At 46.8% G+C, this 25,095-nt stretch overlaps 1 protein-coding gene across 3 annotated transcripts in view; it reads right to left on the bottom strand.

Moving 5' to 3' along the window:
- Positions 1-25,095, bottom strand: part of EFL1 (elongation factor like GTPase 1) — a 235,451-nt gene that overhangs the window by 59,741 nt on the left and 150,615 nt on the right. For all 3 annotated transcript variants that reach the window (XM_029065776.2, XM_029065778.2, XM_029065777.2), the window contains exons 16-17: positions 5,734-5,865; positions 2,473-2,620 (exon numbers count right to left, since the gene is read on the bottom strand). In XM_029065776.2, the coding sequence (XP_028921609.1) occupies positions 2,473-2,620; positions 5,734-5,865 (280 nt within the window). The remainder of the gene's footprint in view (positions 1-2,472; positions 2,621-5,733; positions 5,866-25,095) is intronic.

The following is a 25,095-nucleotide window of genomic DNA, read 5'->3' as shown; positions in this document are numbered from 1 at the left end:
TGTAGGCTTTTTCACAGTGAGTTTGTTTTCCATAAATGGTTGAAATACAAATGGAAGCCCGCATTAGCGGACTCAAGAATCCGAGTCTTTATCTTTAACGGTGCTCAAAAACACCAGGAAAAACGAATACAAACACAAGATCCATAAGCCTTGATGTGGAAAGAGACAGCTCTGCTCTTCTACTGCACTGCTGGGTTTGGAGGATCACATTTTTTTGATGTTCTGCAAAATCAGAAGGTGATTCAAAGATGCTCACATTTAAAGGGAAGGGGTCCATTTGGATTCAATTGCTCCTGATGTGACCGTCTCCAGTCCTTTCTCCCACTTCAACTTTTATATTATGAGCTCCCAGAGGAACAGGGCCTGGGTTTAATGCTCACCCCTGAATTCTCTCCCACTGCTTATATAGTGTTTCACATACAATCAGTGCTTAATAAATACTATTTACTACATTTACACCTGAAGAAAGATTCTGCACTCCTCTAGCGAAACAAGCATGGAAGAAGATCCAGTGTTTGCCACTTCCCAATTAAATACGTTTTAGGACCCGTTCAGAGACTGAAGAGGCTGCATGGTCTAGGAGAAAGAACACGGACCTGGGACATCTGCATAGACAACTGCACGGACCTTACTAAAATCCGCCCCTTCCTCTCCTTCCAAACTGTTACCATATTAATGCAAGCACTTATATTATCCTGCCTTGATTACTGTATTGGCCTTCTTGCTGTCCTCCCAGCCTCCTGTCACTCTCCACCTCATTTCATACTCCACTCTGCTGCCTGGATCATTTTCCTTCATTTTTGTGTTTCCCCACACTCCTCAAGAAACTCCAGGGATTGCTCATCCATCTCCGCATCAGACAAAAACTCCTCACCATTGGATTTAAAACACTCTATCACCTTGCTCCCTCTTACCTCACCTTGCTACTCTCCTACTACAACCCAGCCAACACGCTTCAGTCCTCTAATGCTAACCTTCTCATTGTACCTCGATCTCATCTGTTTTACCACAGACTTCTCGCCCTCATCCTCTGGCCTGGAACACTATTCCTCTTCATATCAGACAGACAATTGTTCTCCCTCACTTCCAAGTCTTATTGAAGGCACATCTCCAGTAAGTCTTCCCTGACTAAGCCCTCCTCTTCTCTTCTCCCACTCCCTTCTGTGTCGCCTTGACTTGCTCCCTTCAGTAATCCTCCCTCCCACCCCCACGGCACATATGTATATATCTGTTATTTATTTATTTATTTATTTATTTATTTATTTATTTATTTATTTATTTATTTATTTATGTATGTATGTATGTATGTATGTATGTATGTATATCAGTGTCTGTCTCCCCTCTAGACTGCGAGCTTGTTGTAGGCAGGGAATGTGTCTGTTGTTGTATTGTACTCTCCCAAGCGCTTAGTACAGTGCTGCACACAGTAAGTGCTCAATAAATACCAAGGAATGAATGAGTCAGAGAATCTGGGTTCTAATCCTGGCTCTGCCCATACCTGCTTTGTGACTCTGGGCAAGCCATTTAACGTCTCTGTGCTTCAGTTTCTTCATCTATAAAACAGAGATTAATACCTGTCCTCCCTTCTGTTTAGGCTGTGAGCGTTCTGTGGGACAGGAACTGTGTCAAATCTGGTCATCTTGGGTTTAGAAGAGTGCCTGGCACATGGTAAGTGCTTCACAAATACTAGTATTATTGCCAAGAGCTGCCCTGAACTCCTCTTCCAAGCTCTGCGGAACGCCTCGAGGTCTCTAACTGGGGAGCAGGGAAATGGGGTGAATGGCCCATAGCCACTTGGTTCTGTGCAAGCTGACTGGTGGAGGCAGAAAGAACTATTTAGGACTCACGAATGGAAAAAAAAAGGCAGAGGGGGAACTGAGCACTGAGAAAAAAATGAAACTCACTGAAAATTACTGACGACATCATTCTGCCTAGATACATCAAAATGAGATCTAAACAAGCATCCGAAGACTTCAAAGGAGAAACAAATTAGATGGGATTATGTAATTGGGCAGATAAATCTGACCTGGACCCCACATCCAAATTTCGGGTTGGCCTTTCCTGCCATGTTATTCTCCTGCGAAGAATTCCCCTTTAATCACAATGCTAGTTAATATATGTACTACTTCTTCACGAAACCACTGGCCTTATTATGTGGCATGTGGAGAAATAACCGGCCAAAGAGCATTCAACTTCTACACCTGGGGTAGGCTGCCAGGACCATTTGACAGCTGCCGTGATTTGGAAGTTGTTAAAACGTGTATTTACGATCTGATTGCCAGCCGAGGCTCGGTGGAGGGAGAACTCGGTCTTCCCAGAGATAAATCAGACTTGTAAGTTGAACGGACTGAGAAGTGCCACGACAACACGCCGAACCTAAAAATTTATTCCTCGGCTTCCCCTACCACCTTCTCGCTGCTCTGTCTCCGCCTGCCAAACGCGCACGCACACAAACGCACATTCACTCCTAACCTCTCCTTCAAGTCATCCAGGCAGCGTTGCAGGTGGACCTCCCCGGCTGTGACCAGCACGTGCTCTCCTGTCTCCTGGATCAGAACCTGGACGCAAGGATCGGCCTGGTTTAAAAGCTTCATGCCTCGGACCAGTTGGGGCATCTCGCCTAGGTGGACACAAACAGAAGCATTTCATTCCAACCCAAGGAGGCTACTGACTAGCAAATCTGGTGGTTTAGTGTCATGCTCTACTCTAAACATCCCTGATTGACTGAATGATCTGGGGGCATAAGGAGGCAAAATGAATAAGGACGCATCCTTTGATTCCTGGACGTTTTGGATTCAATTCTCAAAACCACGGTTACAAACGAGAAGCTTCTGATTCTCTACCTTAAAATTTTAGAGCTACATCTCCACCACTTTCTGCAACTCATCCTGAACAGTCTTCTCAGCCGTCTAGAAGCACCCGGCACGGCATCCCATAATGGGTTGGATTTTACCAAACTAATTCTCAGATGCGACACCTTCTACCGAATTGCCGGGAGAGCTATCCTACATGTTTCTTCAAGAAGACCCAAAAAGGACAATGAGTCATAGAAGGGCTGGGTCTAGTTTGCCATCGAGTAAGAAAAACCTAAGGAGTTCAAAACAGGGCTCTTTGTTTGTTCCGAGGGGGAGGCAGGCTGGACACCCCTGAAAAGATTCAAGGAGGGCGGGGGGACTGCACCAGACAAAAGTCTGGGATGAGCCTTTAGGGGTTTTGGGAAACGGCTCAACCGTCTATGTATTCACTGTCTAAGCACTGGGGTTAAAAAGGCCATGGAGTCTTAACACAGAAGGCACTGTGATTCTGTGTAAATCAGCTGTTCAAGAACTAGAATGCCTAGCCAGAAGATTTGTAAAACCGGAGCATCTTATGAAGAAATCTGGATGAGGTCCCAAGTCCCAACAGTCAAACTGCAACTGCACTGTCACTAAATCCCCATTTATTATGAAAAATGGCCTTCTCTCCGGAAAATTAAATAATAATAAAATAATGTTGGTATTTGTTAAGCGCTTACTATGTGCCGAGCACTATTCTAAGCGCTGGGGTAGATACAGGGTAATCAGGTTGTCCCACGTGAGGCTCACAGTTAATCCCCATTTTACAGATGAGGGAACTGAGGCCCAGAGAAGTGAAGTGACTTGCCCACAGTCACACAGCTGACAAGTGGCAGAGCTGGGATTTGAACTCATGACCTCTGACTCCCAAGCCCAAGCTCTTTCCACTAAGCCACGCTGCTTCTCCATATGCAACTGCCATGTAACTGCACTATCCAGAGAGACTGCAGGTGAAGTTGTTGGTTTTTTTTTTCCCCCCTTTCAGCAGGTGTGTGGGCATAAGTGTCACAAACAATTCTCACTAAAAAGTGGCAGCCCGTCAGTTCACCAGGCCTGCCGAAATGTCATTGATAGAGCGGGAAAACCAATTTGAGTTTTTTAATGAGGGAAGTGGAAAAGGAGATCCACTGGCTGTCCCCAGGTGCTGAACTGGAGAGACGATCGGGCATTGACTGTTGATGCTGGTGGAGATGGTGATGGCATTCATTCATTCATTCATTCAGTTGTATGTATTGAGAGCTTGCTGTTTGCAGAGCATTGTACTAAGCACCTGGAAAGTACAATTCGGCAACAGATAGAGACAATCCCTGCCCAACAAGGTGCTCACAGTCTAGAAGGGGGTGTCAGTAGTGTTAGAGGGGTGGTGGTGGTGCTGGTGGTAGTAGCAATTAGGGTAGTAGGAGTAGTGGTGTTAGCAGTAGCATTAATAATAATGATGTATTTGTTAAGCGCTTACTATGTGCCAAGCACTTTTCTAAGTCCTGGGGTAGATACAAGGTCATCAGGTTGGCCCACGTGGGGCTCACCAGTCTTAATCCCCATTTTACAGATGAGGTAACTGAGGCCCAGAGAAGTTAGTGGTGGTATTTGTTAAGTGCTTACTATGTGCCGAGCACTGTTCTAAGCGCTGGGGTAGACACAGGGGAATGAAGTTGTCCCACGTGGGGCTCACAGTCTTCATCCCCATTTTACAGATGAGGGAACTGAGGCACCGAGAAGTGAAGTGACTTGCCCAAAGTCACACAGCTGACAAGTGGCCGAGCTGGGATTCAAACCCATGACCTCTGACTCCAAAGCCCGTGCTCTTTCCACTGAGCCACGCAGAGAAGTGAAGTGACTTGCCCAAGGTCCCACAGCTGACAAGCGGCAGAGCCGGGTTTAGAACCTGTGACCTCTGACTCCCAAACCCAGTCTTTTCCCACTAAACATGCACTTCCACGCATTAGCAGTGTGGCTTAGTGGAACGAGCACGGGCTTTGGAGTCAGAGGACATGGGTTCTAATCCTGGCTCCGCCACTTGTCTGCTTCATGGCCTTGGGTAAGCCACTTCACTTCTCTGTGCGTCAGTTACCACATCTCTCAAGTGGGAGCCCCACGTGGGACAACCTGATGACCTTGTATCTACCCCAGTGCTGGGAACGGTGCTTGGCACATAGTAAGCTCTTAACATACCATAATTATTAGTAGGAATAGTAGTAATGGAGTGATGGTGATGGTGGTGGCAGAAGTGGTGGTGGAGGGACAGTGTTTGATCCAGGGCTATATGGCCCCGTGTTCATGGATCAGCTCCTCTACATCCTCCTTCTGGGCAGGGAATGTGTCTACCAAAACTGTTGAATTGTACTCTCCCAATTGCTTAGTACAGTGCTCTGCACAGTCAATAAATATCACTGATGATGACTATCTCCCTGACAAATCCCAGCAAATTTAAATAAACACCTCGCTGAATTTTAGTGACCCAATCAATCAATGGTATTTATTGAGCATGGTGTGCATACCTTCTGCAAGGCACTGTACTAAATGCTGGGGAGAGTACCATAGATCTGGGACACAATTAATTAATATTAAATTAATACTAAGTTGTTTTTTTCCCCTTTCTGTCCAGCAGTTAACACCTGGAAAAAGTCTCTTCATCAGAAACCAGACTTAGAGAGTGTGTGGGGGGCAGGGGTGGGAGAAAAAGGTATTTTAGGTCAATGCTTTATCATTTTTAGAAAAGATCAGAGGGTAAGAAATCTTTAATCCAAAATTTGGGTTACATCTAAATTGAAGATCTCTCACTGAAGTCAATAATGTTCCTATCGCAAGGAGCAAACTTTACCGTACTATTAAAAAATGTCTATTTTTGGTTCACTTTTGACCAAACTCTGTACAGTGTCTTAAAAAGAGAAACTCTTACTTGGGTGCTTTGGTTCGATGGCAACTCGGACAATAGGCGTGGCCTCAAAGTTGAGCGGTATAAAAGGGGAGCAAGATGGAGACGTAGACAGGGTGGCGGACTTGAGGACGAATTCCTGCAGGCCTCCTATCCCTGGAAAACATCACAGGTGGACAAATGGTTGAGGATGAAGATACACTGCTATATCCTGAGAACAGGATTGGAAGGAAAAAGCAACGGCACAAATGTCTCCCTCTACTATCAGGCATTTCTGGAGAACGGGATTAACGAAAGGAAAGCACGACCACAGATCAGTAAAGCAGGCAGAAAATATTGGGAAGTTCTCCAGGGTTTTGGATAGACAAATGGAGGAGGGGGTCTCAGGGATGTGGAGTGGGAAGTTAAGGAAAAGTTGGGAATGGTGGAGGGCCCACTCCTCACAGGGTGAGAAGCAGTGTGGCCTAGTGAATAGAGCACAAGCCTGGGAGTCATTTTACAGATGAGGTCACTGAGGCACAGAGAAGCTAAGTGACTTGCCCAAGGTCAAACAGCAGACGAGTGGCAGAGCTGGGATTAGCACCCACGTCCTTCTGACTCCCAGGTCCGTGCTCTATCCACTAGGCCACGCTGATCTATTACAACCCTAACTGCACACTCTGTTCATCTAAAGCCAACTTACTCATTGAACCTCGATTGCTTCAGTCTTACCTTTGACCCCTTGCCCACGTCCTCCCTCTGGGCCCGATTGTCCTTCAGATTCGACAGTCTACCATACTCCCCACCTTTAAAACCCTCCTAAAATCACTGTTCCACCAAGTGTTCTTCCCTAAGACCTCATTTTCCCCCATCTGCCCTCCTCTCTGTGTATGCTATGCACTTGTCTGTGCACACTTTGGGCAACACCCCATCTGTAGTATATTTTAATGTCCGTCTACCCTTGTAGACTCTAAGCTCCTCATGGGCAGAGATCATGCCTAACTAAGCACTTGGATTTGTTGCTTGTTTTCACCCCACCCTCAGCCCCATGGAACCTATGCACATTTATATATTTATATTAATGTCTGTCTTCCCCTGGAGACTGTAAACTCATTGTGGGCAGGGAAGAACTCTGTTATACCATATTCTCCTAAGCACAGAAAGTGCTCAATAAATAGATGGATTGATACAATATAACTGAGTTGGTAGACATGTTTCCTGCCTGCAAGGATATTACATCTAGCGGGAGATAACTCTACCAGCCCTATTGTATCGTACTCTCCCAAGGTCTTCATATAGTGCTCTCCACAGAGCGAACACCCAATAAATACCACTGAGTGATTGATTCAAGGCAACTGTCAAACTGTTCGCTTTTGTGCCTCCAGATTCTACAGGGTCACCCAAGATAGAAAAAATCCTGGTTGGGCTCTCACAGTAAGCTTCCAGCTTTGAGGGCAATACTGGCCTCTCCCACTTCAATCCAACAGGAACCCCAATCTGCCTGCTTGGAAATCTAACAAATATGGGAGGCAAAATCCCGCTGTGAACTGTTATCCCATCTGGGCCTGGGCTTGGTGCATAGCTTTGGTTGCCCTTGGTGAAAATCAGCTTTTCTGGTATTCCTCCCACCCTACTCACTCAACAGCAGGAACACAATGTAACCTGATGTGATTGTTGGGGAGGGGAGGGGAAATCCAGGGGTGGGTTATGAAATCTGCAAGAATTTCACTCTGCTGCACACTCCTCTAAGGCAGGGGGGTACCCCTGCCAGCCTTGTATAGCCGGTCTCCTCATGGCCCAACCGACCCCCACCCCATCCCCAACAAACCATGGCATCTCACCCTCTGTTCTGTCTCCAGCAGGCTCAGACAACACTGGGGTGGAGGTGGTAATTATGATGATAATGAAAATAATAATAATAAGAACTGTGGTATTTGTTAATTGCTTACTATGTGCCAAGCGCTGTACTAAGCACTGGGGTAGATATGAGATCATCAGGTCCCACACGGGGGTCGGGGCTAATTAGGAGGGAGAACAGGGCTTGAATCCCATTTTACAGATGAGGGAACTGAGGCACAGAGAAGGTAAGCAACTTGCCCAAAGATGCATTGCAAGAACACGGTGGAGGTCGGATTAGGCCATGCTGCTTCCCAATAATACCAATTATAATTGTGGTATTTGTTAAGTTCCCTCCTCAGGGTTGCACCTGGAAAGTTTCCAGTACTCTTTGAGTCTCTGCTATGGGAGGGAGAGTCAAACAGAGGTATATCCATTCCATTCCTAGCTTGGGCAGTAGCTAGCGAGTGGAAGGCCATCTGCTACAAGTCAAAACTCACCTGTGCTGGGTAGCAGCGGCAGGGGAGAGAGTCGAGGGCAAAGACTCAAGTTTACTGCGCGGAAGGAGGCAATGGTAAACCATTTCCGTATTTTTCCCAAGAAAACTCTTTGGATACACTACCAGAACGACTGCAGATGGAGAATGGGGCATTGTGGGAGAGATGTTCATTCATTCAATCATATTTATTGAGCGCTTACTGTGTGCAGAGCACTGTACTAAGCACGTGGAAGGTACAATTCAGCCACAGAGACAATCCCTACCCAACAACAGGCTTACAGTCTAGAAGGGGGAGACAGACATCAAAACAAAACAAGTAGTCAGGCGTCAATACCATCAAGATAAATAGAATCAGAGATATATACATATCATTAATAATTTAGAGTAATAAATAATATATAAAATAGGCACAAGTGTTGTAGGGAGGGGAAGGGGGAAGAGAAGAGGGAGGGAGTCAGGGGAATGGGGAGGGGAGAGGCAGAGGGAAAGGCCTCCTGAAGGAGGTGAGTCTCAGTAGGGATTTGAAGGGGGGAAGAGAGCTAGTTCGGCAGATGTGAGGAAGGGGGGCGTTCCAGGCCAGAGGTAGGACGTGGGCCAGGGGTCAACAGCAGGAGAGGCGACAACGACGCACAATGAGGAGGTTAGTAGCGGCAGAGGAGCGGAGTGTGTGGGCTGGGATGGAGGAGGAGAGAAGGGAGGTGAAGAAGGAGGGAGCAAGGGGATGGACAGCTTTGAAGCCAAGAGTGAGTTTTTGCTTCATGCGAAGGTTGATAGGCAACCACTGGAGATTTTTGAGGAGGGGGGTGACATGCCCAGAACGTTTCTGTAGAAAGATAATCCAGGCAGCAGAGTGAAGTATAGACTGAAGCGCGGAGAGATAGGAGGTTGGGAGATCAGAGAGGATGCAGTAGTCCAACACGGATATAATAAGTGACTGTATTAAAGTGGTAGCAGTTTGAATGGAGGGGAAAGGGCAGATCTTGGCGATGTTGTGAAGGTGAGATCGCCAGGTTTTGATGATGGATTGGATTTGTGGAGTGAATGAGAGAGCCAAGTCAAGGATGACACCAAGGTTGGGCCTATGAGATGGGAAGGATGGTCGTACCATCCACAGTGATGGCAAAGTCAGGGAGAGGACACGGTTTGGGAGGAAAAATAAGGAGCTCAGATTTGGACATGTTGAGTTTTAGGTGGCGGGTGGACATCTAGGTGGAGACCACCTGAAGGCAGGAGGAGATACGAGCCTGGAAGCGAGGAGAGAGAACAGGGGAGAAGATGTAGATTGGGGTGTCATCTGCGTAGAGATGATAGTTGAAGCCGTGGGAATGAATGAGTTCACCAAGGGAGTGAGAATAGATGAGAACAGAATAAGAACAGATATGCCCATGGTGTCGCTGTGGGTCGGAAGCGACTTGACGGCATAAAAGACATTTGTTAAGTGTTCACTATGTGTCAAACATTTTACAAAGCATAGTTTTCCATCAGGAGAGGCAAAGCCAGACCATGACTCTAGACCGTTAGCTCAACGTGGCAGGTAATGTGTCTGCCAACTTGGTTGTATTACTCTCCCAGGCGCTTCATACAGTGTTCTGCACGTAGTAAGAGCTCAATAAATATGATTGATGATGATGCCTTCCAGTAGTGAGTTGCTGTTTGGCGGCTGGACTTCTGCTTGTCCCACACACCACCTAACAACCGAGGTACAGCAGAAGACAATGCCAGCACTAGCCGGGAGGCAAGAATACAGAGGAGAGGCAATAATTAGCCTCCATCTAATTGGCCACGGAACCTAGGGGGTTGCTGCGGATCCAGCCTGACCGTGGTTTCTGGCTGGCCCAGACCTGCTACCTGGAATTGGCAGGTTCGGCAGTCTGAAAGCACCACTGCTGCCATGACTCACGGCCACCCGATTCTAAAGCAAACGAGTGGGGGGAAGGTTGCCAAGAGAAGGATCATCTCATCTCCCTTCCGACAGCTGCTCGTTAGCGAGGCTCTGCCTTGGCCTTGGGCAAAGCCTTCAAGAAACTGTCATCATCGTCCACAGGACCAGTCAATCAATGACATTTAATAATATTATTATATCATTGATAATAAAGTACTTGTTAAGTGCTTACTGTATGCCAGGCCCCGAGCTAACTGCCGCAAGATACTCGGGTTGGACACTTTCCCACATGGGGCTCAGTCTTAGGCCACATTTTACAGATGAGGAAACTGAAGTACAGAGAAGTGAAGTGACTTGCCCAAGGTCACACTGCAGACAAGAGGAAGAGCCAGGATTAGAACCCATGACCTCTGACTCCCAAGCCTGTGCTATTTCATTCATTTGTTCATTCAGCCATATTTATTAAGCTCTTACTGTGTGCAGAGCACTGTACTAAGCACTTGGGAAAGTAGAACAATAAACAGTGACATTCCCTGCCCACAATGAGCTCACAGTCTACAGCAGGGGAGACAGTCATCAGTACAAATAAATAAAATTACAGATATATACGTAAGTGCTGTGGGGCTGGGAGTGGTGGGAAAGAGCAAAGGGAGCAAGTCAGGAAGATGGAGCAGGGAGTGGGCGATGAGGAAAAGTAGGCCATGGCATTTATTGAGTGCTTACTGTGTACAGAGCACTGTAAGCACTGCTTGGGTCGCCCCTGGGCACACTGTGTTTGACCGCAAGCCCACTAGGGTCCTAGTGCTCTCCCGAGCATCCATCGTGTGGGACCAGAGTACTGCACTGTTTCCCTCCTGAGGTGCTGTCAGCAGGAGAAGGTTAGAGGCATGGTCGGCTCCATCAATCAATGGCATTTATTGAGCACTTACTGGGTGCTGGGAACTGTACTAAGTGCTTGGGAGACTACAATATAATGGAGTTGGTAAATACATTCCCTGTCCACAAAGAGCTCAATCTAGAGGGGCAGACATTAATATAAAAAAAACTATTTATCAATATTTCCTAATCAGGGTGGACACAGGGTAAATCAGGGTTAACACAAAAGGGAGTGGGAGAAGAAGAAATAAAGGCTGTCAGGGAAGACCTCTTGAAGAGATGTGCCTTCAAAAAGGTTTTGAAGCAGGGGGAGAGTAATCGTCTGTCGGATATGACGAGGGAGGGCGTTTCCAGGTTAGAGGCAGGATGTGGATGTGCTCATCCTGCCTTTCTCATTCGCCATTAAGAATCAAGCGGTGATATTTATGGAGCGTTTACTGGGTGCAGAGCACTGTACTAAGTGCTTGGGAGAGAACAATACAGCAGATTTGGTAGATGAGATTCCTGCCCACATAGCACTTGGAATTTTTTCCCAGAGCTTGGAGTGATTGGCCTCCTGGAGGACATGGCTTTTTGGAGGGATTTGGATATTTGGTCTGTGGCTTCAAGGCGAGAGGGTGTTCCAAGTGAGGGAAAGGTGTGAGCGATGAGGAGGAGGAGACAGGACTTGAGGGTGAGGTACAACTGGGAAATTTGTTTGGGAGGAGCGAAGAGGGAGAATTGGGGTGTAATGGGTGAAGAGAGCAGAAATATAAGAGAGCAGTAGGTAGTTGGTAGATGTGTAGTAAACACCTCTGAACCCATTAGTAGTAACGGTAATAACAATCCTAATAATAATGATAGTATTTGTTAAGCGCTTACTATGTCCCAAGCACTGTACTGAAAACTTGGGTAGATATAAGATCCAGTTGGACCACATTCTCTGTCCCACATGAAACTTGTAGTCTAAGTGGGAGGGAGGACAGGTGTTTTGGCCCCATTTTAATGCTCTAGGCATGTCACTCCCTTTCTTAAAAACCTCCAGTGGTTGCCTATCAACCTCCGCACGAAACAATAATTTTTCACTCTAGGCTACAAGGTTCTCCATCACCTTGCCCCTTCCTACCTCTCCTCCCTTCTCTCTTTCTACTGCCCACCCCGTAGGCTCCGCTCCTCTGCCACCCACCTCCTCACTGTCCTCCATTCTCGCCTATCCCGCCATCGACCCCTGGGCCACGTCCTCCCGCTGTTCTAGAATGCCCTCCCTCCTCACCTCTGCCAAACTAATTATCTTCCCCTCTTCAAAGCCCTACTGAGAGCTCACCTCCTCCAAGAGGCCTTCCCAGACTCAGCTTCCCCTTCTCCCTCTGCTTCCTCTGCTGCCTCCCTACCTCCCCCTCACCTCCCCTCAGCTAAATCCCCTTCCCCCCCTTTCCCTCTGCTCCTCCCCCTTTCCCTTCCCCTCCCCTCAGCACTGTGCTCGTCCGCTCTTTTGCATATATTTTTATGACCCTATTTATTTTGTTAATGAGATGTACATCCCCTTGATTCTATTTATTACTATTGTTTTAATGAGATGTACATCCCTTGATTCTATTTATTGCTATTGTTTTTGTCTGTTTCCCCCGATTAGACTGTAAGCCCGTCAATGGGCAGGGACTGTCTCTATCTGTTGCCGATTTGTACATTCCAAGCGCTTAGTACAGTGCTCTGCACATAGTAAGCGCTCAATAAATACTACTGATTGAATGAATGAATTTTACAGATGAGGCCCAGAGAAGGGAAGTGACTTGCCCAAGGTCACACATCAGGCAAGTGCTGAGCTGAAATTGGAAGCCCGGTCCTCTGAATCCCAGGCCTGGACTCTTTCCACGAGGCTACCTGCTTCTCCCTAGGCATCCAGAACAGTGTGCAGCACACAAAGCAGGGCTCAGGGACTGTGCTGAGCGGTGGAGGTGAGGGTGCCCTGTGTTACCACCTCAGGATGAGAAGAACTAGAATTCGAGTCCAGGCCTGCCGGGCCCCTGTCTCCCTTCTCCTCTACTCCTCTGACTTTGAAAAGAGCGAGAAGCCCCTCCCCTGAGAACTTCAGGTTGAAGGTTTTCAAGCCATAAAGCATCCTGTCATCTTCCTTTGGAATCCGGTGACTTCCTGTGGCTGACCCCCTCCCCTTCCTGGAAGCCAGAAGCAGAAAATCCATCCCTGGAGCTCTTGGGTCTCCTCCCCGTAAAGCACACCTGGACCTCCCCTCCTTCCTCCTCTTTCCCACAGGCAGGCCCCAATCTTGCCTCAGACCACCTGGGGGCCGGAGCTCTGGGGTGTCTCTGTTTACTGCGGCGGGGGGCTGGGTGTCCGACTAGAAAGCTTGAGAAGGTCTCCAAAAGAGCCAGCTCACCTCCAGACCCCCAGGGACTGAACCATCCCCACAAATCCTGACATAAACACTCCCCTTACAAGCTCCATCCCGGGGCCGACCTCTGACCCGCTGGCACTTCCTTCCTGTGCTCCCACCACATGTGGTTTCGATGAGAAACAAATGTGAGGCTTTCCTTCAGGGCCCCCGGGGGCCGGTCAGGGGCGGGGGGCATTTGCCTGCCGTCCACCAGCTTTTTCAGCTCGATCCCAGCTGGTAGAGACAGAGTCATGAGTACATTGTGGGGTGAAGAGCCTTTTTGTTCAGAACAGGAACCGGGGATTCCGGTGGCTCAGTCTGTCTGTCTGTAGGATGAGGCCTGCCTAGGCCTGCCAGCGTGGTGGCGGGTTCAGTTGAGAGGAAAAATAAAACCCCGTCCCTGTGATTGTAACTTTCTTTAGTTAGAGTCTGTGAGTTCACTAGTGCCTAATCAATCAATCAGTAGCATTGAGTGCTTACTGTGGGCACAGCACTGTACTAAGAACTTGCGCACACTACAATAAAGCTGGTACACTGCCTAACTATAATAGGGTATTACTCTTGGCATTCCCACTGGGGCCTGGTTTTTGGTGGGAGAGGTTTCTTGTGTCCATTTCAATTGGCTTGGTTTGCTGGGTTTTAATTCCGGCTTTGCCACTTCTGTTCTCTGCGCCTCAGTTGCCTCATTTATAAAATGGAGGTTCAATACCTGCTCTTCTCCTGCTTAGAATGCGAGCATCGTGTGGGATGGGGACTGTGCCTGGACTGATTATCTTGAAGCTACACCAGTGCTTACTGCAGTATTTGGCACCCACTAAGCACTTAAACATTATTATTATCATTATCATTATTCTTATCACCACAGGACTTCTCCATTCACGTGAAATTTACCACCTCTGTCCACACCCCAACTTCTCCAAAAGCAGGGGCTGGAGCTCAGAATGGCCCCGGCAGAGTCCTGGATCTCTTTTCCCAACAATGCTAATTTGCTCTGTGATTTAAGAGCTGTTTCCTGCTACTTCATGAACCAGATGAAAATACGGCCCACTGCTCAGGAAGTTCTCGGCGAGGAGAGGGGCGGGGGAGGGGGAGTGGGCTGTGGTCACAGGCGAAGCCATTTAATTCCAAACTGCATCAGTCTCCCTCAGTCAGTCACCCTGGCAGGCTGTCAACTCCACTGGGAGGAAGGACACTGACGGTTAGGAGAAAACATGTACTAAAACACACAGCTTTCCTGAGTGGAAGAGCATTCAAATCAGGGACATCCTGATCTCCCCCACAACAAGAATAGCTCAAGAAAGGGATGAGTAGCAGTAGGAGAAGTAGGAGGGGTAATAGTAATCATCGAGCACATGTTCACTAATGGAATCTCAATCTTTGAGCTCTCACCTGGCTCTCTTTTGCACAAAGGCCTAGAAGGCGAGGATAGAAAGCAAAACAGATCTTCAAACACCTGTGTTCAAATAACTAGATCAGGATCTTACATTTCATGTCCAGCAGTAGTCGGCTGCACTTATTTAAGCACTTTCTCATCTATATATTCATTTCGCTTTCCTCTTTCCATAAATTATTTTGGTTCTTTAAGCTCCTTAAGGGCAGGGATTGGGTCTCTGACTTGGCCCAAGTGCTAAGAGCAGTCCCTGGCAGTGGATGATCCATAAGTACTCTTGATTGACTGTACTTTCCTATAGATGTCTGTAACAGTCATGAACCCCAACTGAAGGCATGTGAAGGGGACCCGCAAGCTAAATAAGTGGCTTTGTCTCCCCAGTTTTTCAACCAGTAAAAGGGGAGGAAGAGTAGCAGGAGTGTTCATTAAGCACTTAATCCTGTGCAGAGCACTATACTAAACCCCAAGATCAATTTCAGGGTTAGGAAATCGACACAACTCCCTTCCCTCAAGGGTTCCACAGTCTAAGAGCCTCACCAGACCCAGGAAGTCTCCACCCTTTGTACTGGAGTGACTCAACTTATTTCAGGGTTCGTGCTTCCAAATGGGCTTCTCACTGAGCTTCTAGGAGAACCTTCATAGAACAAGGTATTTGAACCACTCTCCTGGCTGCGCACACTTGGTTCCGGTTTAGGCTGTGAGCCCCAGGTGGGACAGGGACTGTGGTCCATCCTGAATATCTTCGCTCTATCCCAGGCATTTAGTACAGTACTTGGCACATAGCACTAAACAAACACCATTAAAAATTAGGTAGGGAAAATTCCTAGTGCTCAGTCTTGAGGTAAGTGGGCACGAGATTTCCCATTTCCAACTAAAAGCCATTTCCTGAGTCAAATCAGTATTAAATAATTTGATGTGGTCCATTCGGAGCAATTTATCAATCATCCAATTGTGTGGCAAAAGCGCTCGCATATATTTTTACCACCAATACTATACTAATTTGGAATCCCAATATTAGAATTACAGATTTAGCCCTTCACATTCAAGTACCCACAGAAGTGTTTCCCAAATGAATTGGGTTCAATGCACAGATTAGACTCAAGGCCAAAATATTTCTAAGATGACTAGTGACATTAATATGCAAAACTTTCATAGAGAGATAAATGGATCTCAGTAATTTGGAAAAAACAAACCCCAAAACAAACCAAGACATCTTAAAACTAGGCTGAGTTCAACTCCGTGGTGCATAACTTCTGCTTGAAAGGGAATGGCACCCTTGAATAATCTCTGAATTTTTCCTCTTGAAAAGCAGAACCTTGCCTTGAAGACACTATAGTCAATTAAGGAAGGACAAAAGATCAAGCGTAAAGAGCAAAAATTGTGGCTGGTGGGAAGAACAATGGCCTGGAAGTCAGAGGGCATGGGTTCTAATCCCAGCTCCATGACCAACTGGCCTTTTGGGTAATCTTGGGTAAGTCACTTCACTCTTTGGGCCTTAGTTTCCACAGCTGTAAAATGGGGAGGAAATACCTGTCCTCACCCTCTCTTTAAGGCTGTGAGCCCCTTGTGGGATAAGGGGCTGTGTCCCATCTGATTGTCTCTACTCCAGCGCTTAGTACAGTGCTTCGCACAGAATTAACACTTATCAAATACATCCATTTTTTAAATGGTATTTGTTTATGCACGTTTTATGTGCCAGGCACTGTTCTAAGCGCTTGCTACTATGAGCCTACAAATCATCCTTTCAGATGACACCATGTTCAGATTCATCCATTCATCTCTTCACCCAACCCTGCTTCCAGCAGCCTTGTGGTTTTCAAACGGTAACTCACTGCACTTCAGAGCCCATCTCTCTTCCTTATCCAGGACCAGCTGGTGTTATGGTGGATCCGACAACAGATCCTCTACCTCCAGCTCCCAAATAAAACCCCTCCTAAGGGCATCACAAAAGCCATCAAGTAATCATGGGAATGACAATGTAGAGAAGCAGCAAGGATTAGAGGAAAGAGCCTGGGCTTGGAAGTCAGGGGTCGTGGGTTCTAATCCCAGCTCCACCACTTGTCAGCTGTGTAGCTTTGGGCAAGTCATTTAACTTCTCTGTGTCTCAGGTACCTTGCCCGTAAAATGGCGATGAAGACTGTGAGCCCCATGTGGGACAACCTGATTACTCTGTATCTACCCCAGTGCTTAGAACAGTGATTGGCACATAGTATGCGCTTAACAAATACCATCATCATCATCAAAGTAGGTCACCATCACCCAGGAGTGGTTAAAAAGTAACAATTGATAGGGACAGACACTGCTGCCTCTCTGAAGCACCCCCTCCATCCGTGATCCCACCCAGCTACCCACTTTCCCAATTCTGGAGTGAAATTCTGGACTGAAAAAAACAAAACAAAAACAAAAACACATCCAACATTTGCCTTTTTGACCCAGGACCATTCCCATTTCCAAATAAAAGCCATTTCCTGAGTCAAATCAGTATTAAATAATTTGATGTGGGCATTTGGAGCAATTAATCAATCATCCAATTGTGTTGCAAAAGCACTTTGGTATATTTTTACCACCGATATTATACTAATTTGGAATCCTACTCTACTATATTACTAAACTAATTTTTGTCCCAGGATCATTCCTTAAGGGCATGACTCTCACCCTGACCCTTTCCAAATAAGTCACCCTAATGGAATCATCTGTAAATTGGGAATTAAATACCTGTTCTCCTTCCTATTTAGACTGTGAGCCCCATGTGAGATGGGGACTGTGTCCAACCCGATTAGAAGGGCTCCAGAGACAGCCCTTAGAAAGATTCCCAGCCACAGAGTAAGCCCTTAACAAAAACCATAAAATAGAGAATAAAATTCAAGGTGCATCATCAGTCGCTCAATCAATGGAATTTACTGAGTGCTTACCATGTGCAGAGCACTGTACTAAGCACTTGGGAGAGTACAGAATTATTGAGATCTTGACACTTGCCCAGGATCTAGGCACACCCAGTTGAATCGGTCAATCAGTGGTATTTATTAAATGCTTACTGTGTGCATAACATGGCACTAAGCCCTCGGGAGAGCACATCTGAATATGCAGACATGCTTAAGTTCTTCCCATAACCCAAGCTAGTTCTAGAAGCAACATAACACCCAAGAGGGCATACACTGATTCACAGTGGGAAGTGGAGGATGGACACAAGTTTACTGTGGGTCACAGTGTGGTGATGTTCACCACATTCCAACCTCAGCCTTGCTGCCCTCTCCGGATCAGCCAAACAATATCATTTATTGAGCACCTACTGGGTGACAGATTCTGGCCTGAGTATTTGGGAGAGTGCGGTAGAAGGAGAAGAGAAGCAGTGGGTCCCAGTGGCAAGAGCATGGGCTTGGGAGTCAGAGGTCATGGGTTCAAAAACTGGCTCCGCCACTTGTCCACTGTGTGACTTTGGGCAAGTCACTTAACTTCTCTGTGCCTAAGTTACCTCACCTGTAAAATGGGGATTAAAACTGTGAGTCCCGCGAGGGACATGATTACCTTTTATCTACCCCAGCGCTTAAAACAGTGCTTGGCACATAGTAAGCTCTTAAGAAATACCATTATTATTATTATTATAATTAAAGAGCAGAGGCCTGGGAGCCAGAAGACCTGGCTTCTAATGCTGCCTCCGTCATGTTTCTGCTACGTAACTTTGGGCAAGCCACTTCACTTTTCCGAGCCTCGGTTACCTCATCTCTAAAATGGGGATTAGGACTATGAGACCCATGGGGGACATGGACTGTGTCTAACCTGATTATCTTGTATCTACTTTGGTGCTTAGGACAGTACCTGGCACCTAGTAAGTGCTTAACAAATACCACTGGGGAAGAAAAGGGTATAATCTCCTTCCTCAAACATCTTCCAGTCTAAAAGGGGAAGGAGACACAAAATGCCTTGCAGGCAGGAGGATGAAGACACTGGAAAGATGAATATGTGGGCGAGGAAGGGCTTAAATAGTAGAGAATGTAAGTCACTATGTACACAAGTTCTATGGATGGTTGAAAATGTTTAAGTGCAGAGGTGGTAGCTGGGAGGATAATTATAGTAATTAGCTGGGAGGATAATGATAGTAATGATGGTATTTCTTGAGTGTTTACTTTGGGCTAAGCACTGTACTAAGTGCTGGAGTTGATATAATATGGCATCAAAGCTCTCCATCACCTTGCCCCCTCCTACCTCACCTCCCTTCTCTCCTCCTACAGCCCCAGCCCACTCCCCTCCTCTGCCGCTCACCTCCTCACTGGGCCTCGTCCCCGCCTGTCCTGCTGTCGACCCCTGGCCCATGTCCTACCTCTGACCTGGAATGCCCTCCCTCCTCACCTCCGCCAAACTAACTCTCTTCCCCTCTTCAAAGCCCTACTGAGAGCTCACCTCCACCAGGAGACCTTTCCCAGACTGAGCCCTCCCTTTCCCTCTGCTCCTCCTCCCCTCCCCATCATCCCTACTCCCTCCCTCTGCTCTACCCCCTTTCCCTCCCCACAGCACCTGTATATATTTGTACATATTTATTGCTCTATTTATTTTATTAATGATGTGCATTTACCTATGGTTCTATTTATCTATTTTGATGGTATTGATGCCTGTCTACTTGTTTTATTTTGTTGTCTATTTCCCCCTTCTAGACTATGAGCCCGTTCTTGGGTAGAGATTGTCTCTATCTGTTGCCGAATTGTACTTTCCAATAAATACGAGTGAATGAATGAATGGGGGCCCCCAATCGAAGGGAGAGGGGGAATAGGTATCTGAGCCCCATTTTTACAGATGAGAATATTAAGGTTCAGGGAAGATAAGTGGCCTTCTCAAAGTCCTTCAACAGGCCAGTGGCAGAGCCAGGACAGAACAAGGCATCCTGACTCCCAGGCTTGTGTTCTTTCCACTTGGCCACTTTCCAAGACATAACCTGGGGAAAAGAAAAATTAATCGGGGAAAGCCTCCTGGAGGAATGGGGATTTCAGAGGGGCTTAGAAAATGGGGAGAGCTGTAGTCTGGCAGATTTGAAGTGCAAAGGAGTTCCAAATGGGAGGAGGGAGTAAACAAAGGGGTTGGAGGTGGGAGAGTCAAGAAGGAGGCTCTGTGTGTAGATTAGCATGGGAGAAATGAAGAGTGAGAGCTGGGGGGTGGTTGGAGAAGAGAGCAGATATTAAGAGGGAGAAAGCTGATAGAGCACCTTAAAGCCAATGGTCAGGAGCTTGTTGTAGAAAGGAATGAACAAACATTGGAGGTTTTTGAGGAGTGGAAAGACATGTGCAGTGTGCTATTTTAGAAAAATGATGTGGGCAGTAGAATGATGGCTGGAATGGAAGGGTGGAGTGTGGAGAGGGGTTTACTGAGAAGTTCTTTGGGTTTTTGTAGCCTTACGGTATTTAATACAATAAAACAGAAATGAATGGTAAAGATCCCTATGGCACATATGCCTTTACTTTGAAATTCTGTTGCTTTCTTCTACCTAAAGCTATGTACGTATGTATGCATTTATTTATTTTATTGTCTGTCTCTGCTGCTAAACTGCAAGCTTCTTAAAGGTAGGGATCGTGTCTACAATTTCTATTTTACTTTCTTCCCAAACACAGTGCTCTCCACAGAGTGAAAGTGGGCGAAATATAGGAATTTGTAGGGGAAAGGATCTGTCTTGGTGGTATCTTTGAACCACTTGCCCAATAACTCATTAATTCCAACTGGGGCAGGGCTCCATGAACATGAGGTTCTTCATGGATCTCTTGGAAAAGCAGCGTGGCCTATTGGAGAGAAGACGGGGCTGAGAGTCAGAAGGACCGGAGTTCTAATCTCGGCCCTGCCACTTGTCTGCTGTGTGATATGGGCAAGTCATTGCACTTCACTCTCTCATCTGTAAATTGGGGATTAACTCCATGAGCCCCAAATGGGACTGGCACTATGTCCGACCTGATTACCTGGCATCTCCCCAGTGCTTACTACAGTATACGGCACAAAGTAAACACTTAAATACCATAAAAAAAAAAGAAAATCAAATGGTTAGTGGTTAACAGTGAGAAAACCAAGCAAAGAAGATAAAAACCATCCCGATTCCCAACCCCTTTATGTCTCCTCCACACATCCAGCTGAAGAGTTGGCATCCCCTCTCCCCGCTGATGTCACCGCTGAAGGCTCCTTGTTTGCTTATGGACCGATACCTGCCGGACCTCAATAATAATAATGATCACGACAATGATGATTCCCCTGTGTCTACCCCAGCACTAGAACAGTGCTCTGCATATAGTAAGTGCTTAACAAATACCAACATTATTATAAACATTATTATAATCATAATGTTAATAACTGGGGTGTATGTTACGCACTGGTGTTACTACAATATAAGCAGCTTAGACAGAGTATCTGTCCCACAAGGGGCTCCCGGTCTGGGGATCTCCCCATTTTACAAACAAGGAAACTGAGGCCCAGAGAAGTGAAGTGATTTGGCCAGAGTCACCCAGTATGCAAGTGGTGGATTTGGGATTAGAACCCAGGGCAGTGCACTTTCCACTAGGTGAAAAGTATTTCCACTAGAGTTAAGGGCTAACAGAAATGACTTTTCCAACCCATCTCCCCTCATCAGCACCGCTTGCTTGCTTTGTGGGGTCAGCATTTCTTGAGTCCCAGAGGCAGTCAGTGCAAATGGCACTCGGCTGAGGGCTCTCAGAGAGGCGGCCCTATTCCTCCTTCCGCTAGCTGGCCAAGGCATAAAGATTGCAGCTCCGGGCCGCCTTTCCTTGGAGAAAATCAACCCGGCTGCTCCCCTGCAGCAGTTTGTCTAGACAGGCAGATCTATCTGATGGGGGCTTTGGTTGTCTTTTTTCACAGGAGCTTTGGGAAAAGAGGGGTCCCAGGCTGGCCACATATAGCCGGAGAAAACCAAGCAGCTCCAAACCAACTCCCCTCAAGGTCTTTAAAATTACTTTTTGGCAGATTGAAAAGGAAAAAAACAATAATGCATAGCTGTTTGCTTCCCACCAGGCTGGTGACCAAGACATCCGGGCTGTAACAAACTCATTAAATAAGGTAAACCTGGGCAGTAATGAATGCTAATGGACAGGCAGTAGAATGGAATTACTGCTGGCCTGGTGCTTGAGATCAGTTTCCCCCTTAGTTGATCCCAAGCTACAAAATCAATCATGGGAGAATTGGGAGGGGAAGGGGGACAAGGAGGATGAGTCCAGGCCCCAGAGCAGTTGGGGTTGAGGGGGCTCTGGAGATAAGGAAGCACAGGAAATGGAGTAATTAAAAGCATAGGGAAGAAAGAAAAAGCATTTCCAGAAGAGGAGGAAGGAAGCTTTGTATTTAAAAGAGAAAAGATGGGGGGTGGGGGGAGGAGAGAGTGAGGGAAGAGGAAGGAAAGCAATTTTAGTCAGTTCGGTGAGACAGAAAATAGAATTTACAGATCGGTTGCTTTCAAGGTGGTAGTTAGGTTAATAGACAAGCGGATGGGGGGAGAGAGAGCAGTTGGAAGAAAACTAAGTATGGAAGCAGGGCAGTTTCACCTCAGGGGAAAAAAACAGAGTTTAGTTCTCACCTGTGCCTGACATTGATGCCTGCTGAAAAAAATTGCTTTTGGGGTCGGGCTTTTGGAGGAAAAAGCACATATGGATTTCTGGTACAACTGATTAGCCTTCTGGGTCCTGTTTGGCCTCAGGCTAGGCATGAAAGTGTAAATGATTAGACTGCCAGCTCCTTGTGGGCAGAGAATGCCATCTACCAACTCTGGTGTACTGTACTCACCCAAGCGCTTAGAAAAGTGTGCTGCACATAGTAAGCACTAAATAAATACGACTGATTGATGCAAGCCACTACTATTGATCACCGCCTGTCTCCAAACCCTGTCTCTGTCAATGTGTTTCTGAGCATTTGCTTATGGAGTGCAGAGCGCTGCACTGGTTGAGAAAGTATGTACAAGAGCTTATAGTCTATCGCGGGTAACAGACATTAAAAAGAATTACATCTGCAGAAACTGATCTTCCTCTCCAATCAAAATGTCACCACTCTGGTCCAAGAATTTGGCATATCCTGATTCACTCATTCATTCATATTTATTGAGCGCTTACTGTGTGCAAAGCACTTCATTAAGCAATTGGAAGAATACAACAATAAACACATTCCCTGCCCACAAAGAGCTTACAGTCTAGAAGGGGGGAGGCAGATATTAGTGTAAATAAATGACACATATGTATATAAGTGCTGTGGGGCTGGAAGAGGGGATGATCAAAGGGAGCAGTCAGAGCAACGCAGAAGAGAGTGGGAGAAGCGGAAAGGTGGGCTTATACAGGGAAGGCCTCTTGGAGGAAGAGATGTGCCCTCATTAAGGATTTGAGGGGAGTAAATGTCTGTAGGATTTGAGGAGGGAGGGCATTGGCTTAGCGGAAAGAGCCCGGGCTTAGGAGTTAGAGGTCGTGGGTTCTAATCACGCCTCTGCCACTTATCAGCTGTGTGACTTTGGGCAAGCCACTTAACTTCTCTGTGCCTCATCTGTAAAATGGGGATGAAGACTGTGAGCCCCATGTCAGACAATTTGATTACCCTGTATCACCCCCAGCGCTTAGGACAGTGCTTGGCACATAGTAAGCTTAACAAATACCATTATTATTATTATCATTATCATTCCAAGCCAGAGGCAGGACGTGGGTGAGGAGTCGGTGGTGAGACAGATGAGATTGAGGCACGGGTGAGAAGGTTGGCATTAGAGGAGCAAAATGTGCAGGCTGGGTGTAGTAGGAGAGTAGCGAAGTGAGGTAGAAATAGGCAAAGCTGATTGACTGCTTTAAAGCCAATTGTGAGGAGGTTGATTTGGATGGCCTCAACTACTGCCTAGCTCTTTCTCACAGACCTCTCCGCCTCCAGTCTCTTCCAACCCCAGTCCAGAATTTATTCTGATGCCTGGATCATTTTCCCAAAGCACTTTTATACACATCATCCTCCTCACCTAAAAAACTCCAAAGGGTGCAAAAAGTAGCAACGCCTGGCTATTGACTTTCCTGCACATAATTAGCATTATCTCTCCCCACTACTAATCTTCACTCGCTCCTCTAACATCAACCTACCTACTATGCCTGGTTCTCATCTCTATCATCATCATCATCATCAATGGTATTTATTCATTCAATTGCATTTATTAAGCACTTACTGTGTGCAGAACACTGTACTAAGAGCTTGGAAAGTACAATTTGGCAACAAATAGAAACAATCCCTACACAATACCGGGCTGAGTGCTTACTGTGTGCACAGCACTGTTCCCTGTTTACATACAGTCTCTGTTGGCCCCTTACTCTCACCCTCCCTCCACTTCGAGTTCCCTTCCCCTTCACATCTGGTCCGCTACAGTTCTCCCCATCTTCAAAGATCTTCTGAAATTACATCACCTCCAGGAGGCCTTTCTTGATTACTTTCTCATCTCCGCACCTTATTCCCCCCAACTGCCACTTAAGGATTTCTGCCTCACCTAAGCACATGGATACTCACCCCATCCCCGGTGGCAATAATGATACAAGATAATCGAGTTGGACACAGTTCCTGTGGGAACTGGGACCCACAGTCTATATCAGGAGGAGGAGGATTTAATCCTCATTTTTTTAGATGAGATAACTGAGGCCCAGAGAAGTTGAGTGGCTTGTCCGAGGTCACACAGCAGACAAGCGGTGGGGCTGGGATTAGATCTCAGGTCCTCTGCCTCCCAGGACCATGCTTTTTCCACCAGACCTCACTGCTTCCACTAGGCAAGGGGTCAATGGGGGGATAGACGAGATTAAGGTACAGTGAGGAATTTGACATTAGAGGAGTGAAGTGAGCGGGCTGGGTCGTAGCAGGAAATCAGTGAGGTAAGATAGGAAGGGGTGAGCTGAATGAGTACTTCAAAAGCCAAGGTAAAAAGTTTCTGTTTGATGCGGAGGTGGATGGGCAACCAGTGGAGTCATTGAAGAGTGGGAAGACTTGGACTGATTTTTTTTTTTTCCCCAGAAAAGTGATCCGGGCATCAGAGTGAAACTTGGACTGAAAGGGGGAGAAACAGGAGGCAGGAAGGTCAGCAAGCTGATGCAGTAGTCAAGGTAGGAATAATACTATCTAAACCTCCTCATAATATGCTACTATTATGAGGGTATGTGGCTAGAAAGGGTCAGAAAGAAGCCCAGGAAATGGGCCTGCTTGTCAAGCCCAGGCCTTCAGAGTCAGGTGACTTCCCTGATGCCTCTTTTCCTCTGTTGTAGCTTGACAGGCTCCAGAAAGACTGGTGGCCTTAGGAGTGTAGCCATCTCTGGAATCTCTTTCCCCTGCTCATCCTCACTTTTGGCCCCACAGAGAGTTTCCCAGGACGGGGATCCAGAATCTGGAGTGAGAGAGGCATCTAGGAATAAACCAGGGTCCAAAGTGGGTTTAGCCGATGAGTGGGACTTTTGTTTTCTGTGTCATCTTAACTAACTTTAGAACTTGAGAAGCAACATGGGCTGGTGGATAGAGCACAGGACTGGGAGTCAGAGGAATTGAGGGTCTAATCCCGACTCCGCCACATGCTAGGTGACCTTGGA

Source organism: Ornithorhynchus anatinus, chromosome 5 (genome assembly GCF_004115215.2).
Source record: "Ornithorhynchus anatinus isolate Pmale09 chromosome 5, mOrnAna1.pri.v4, whole genome shotgun sequence".
NCBI classification, from domain to species: Eukaryota; Metazoa; Chordata; class Mammalia; order Monotremata; family Ornithorhynchidae; genus Ornithorhynchus; species Ornithorhynchus anatinus.
This window is presented reverse-complemented; position numbering and strand designations above follow the sequence as displayed.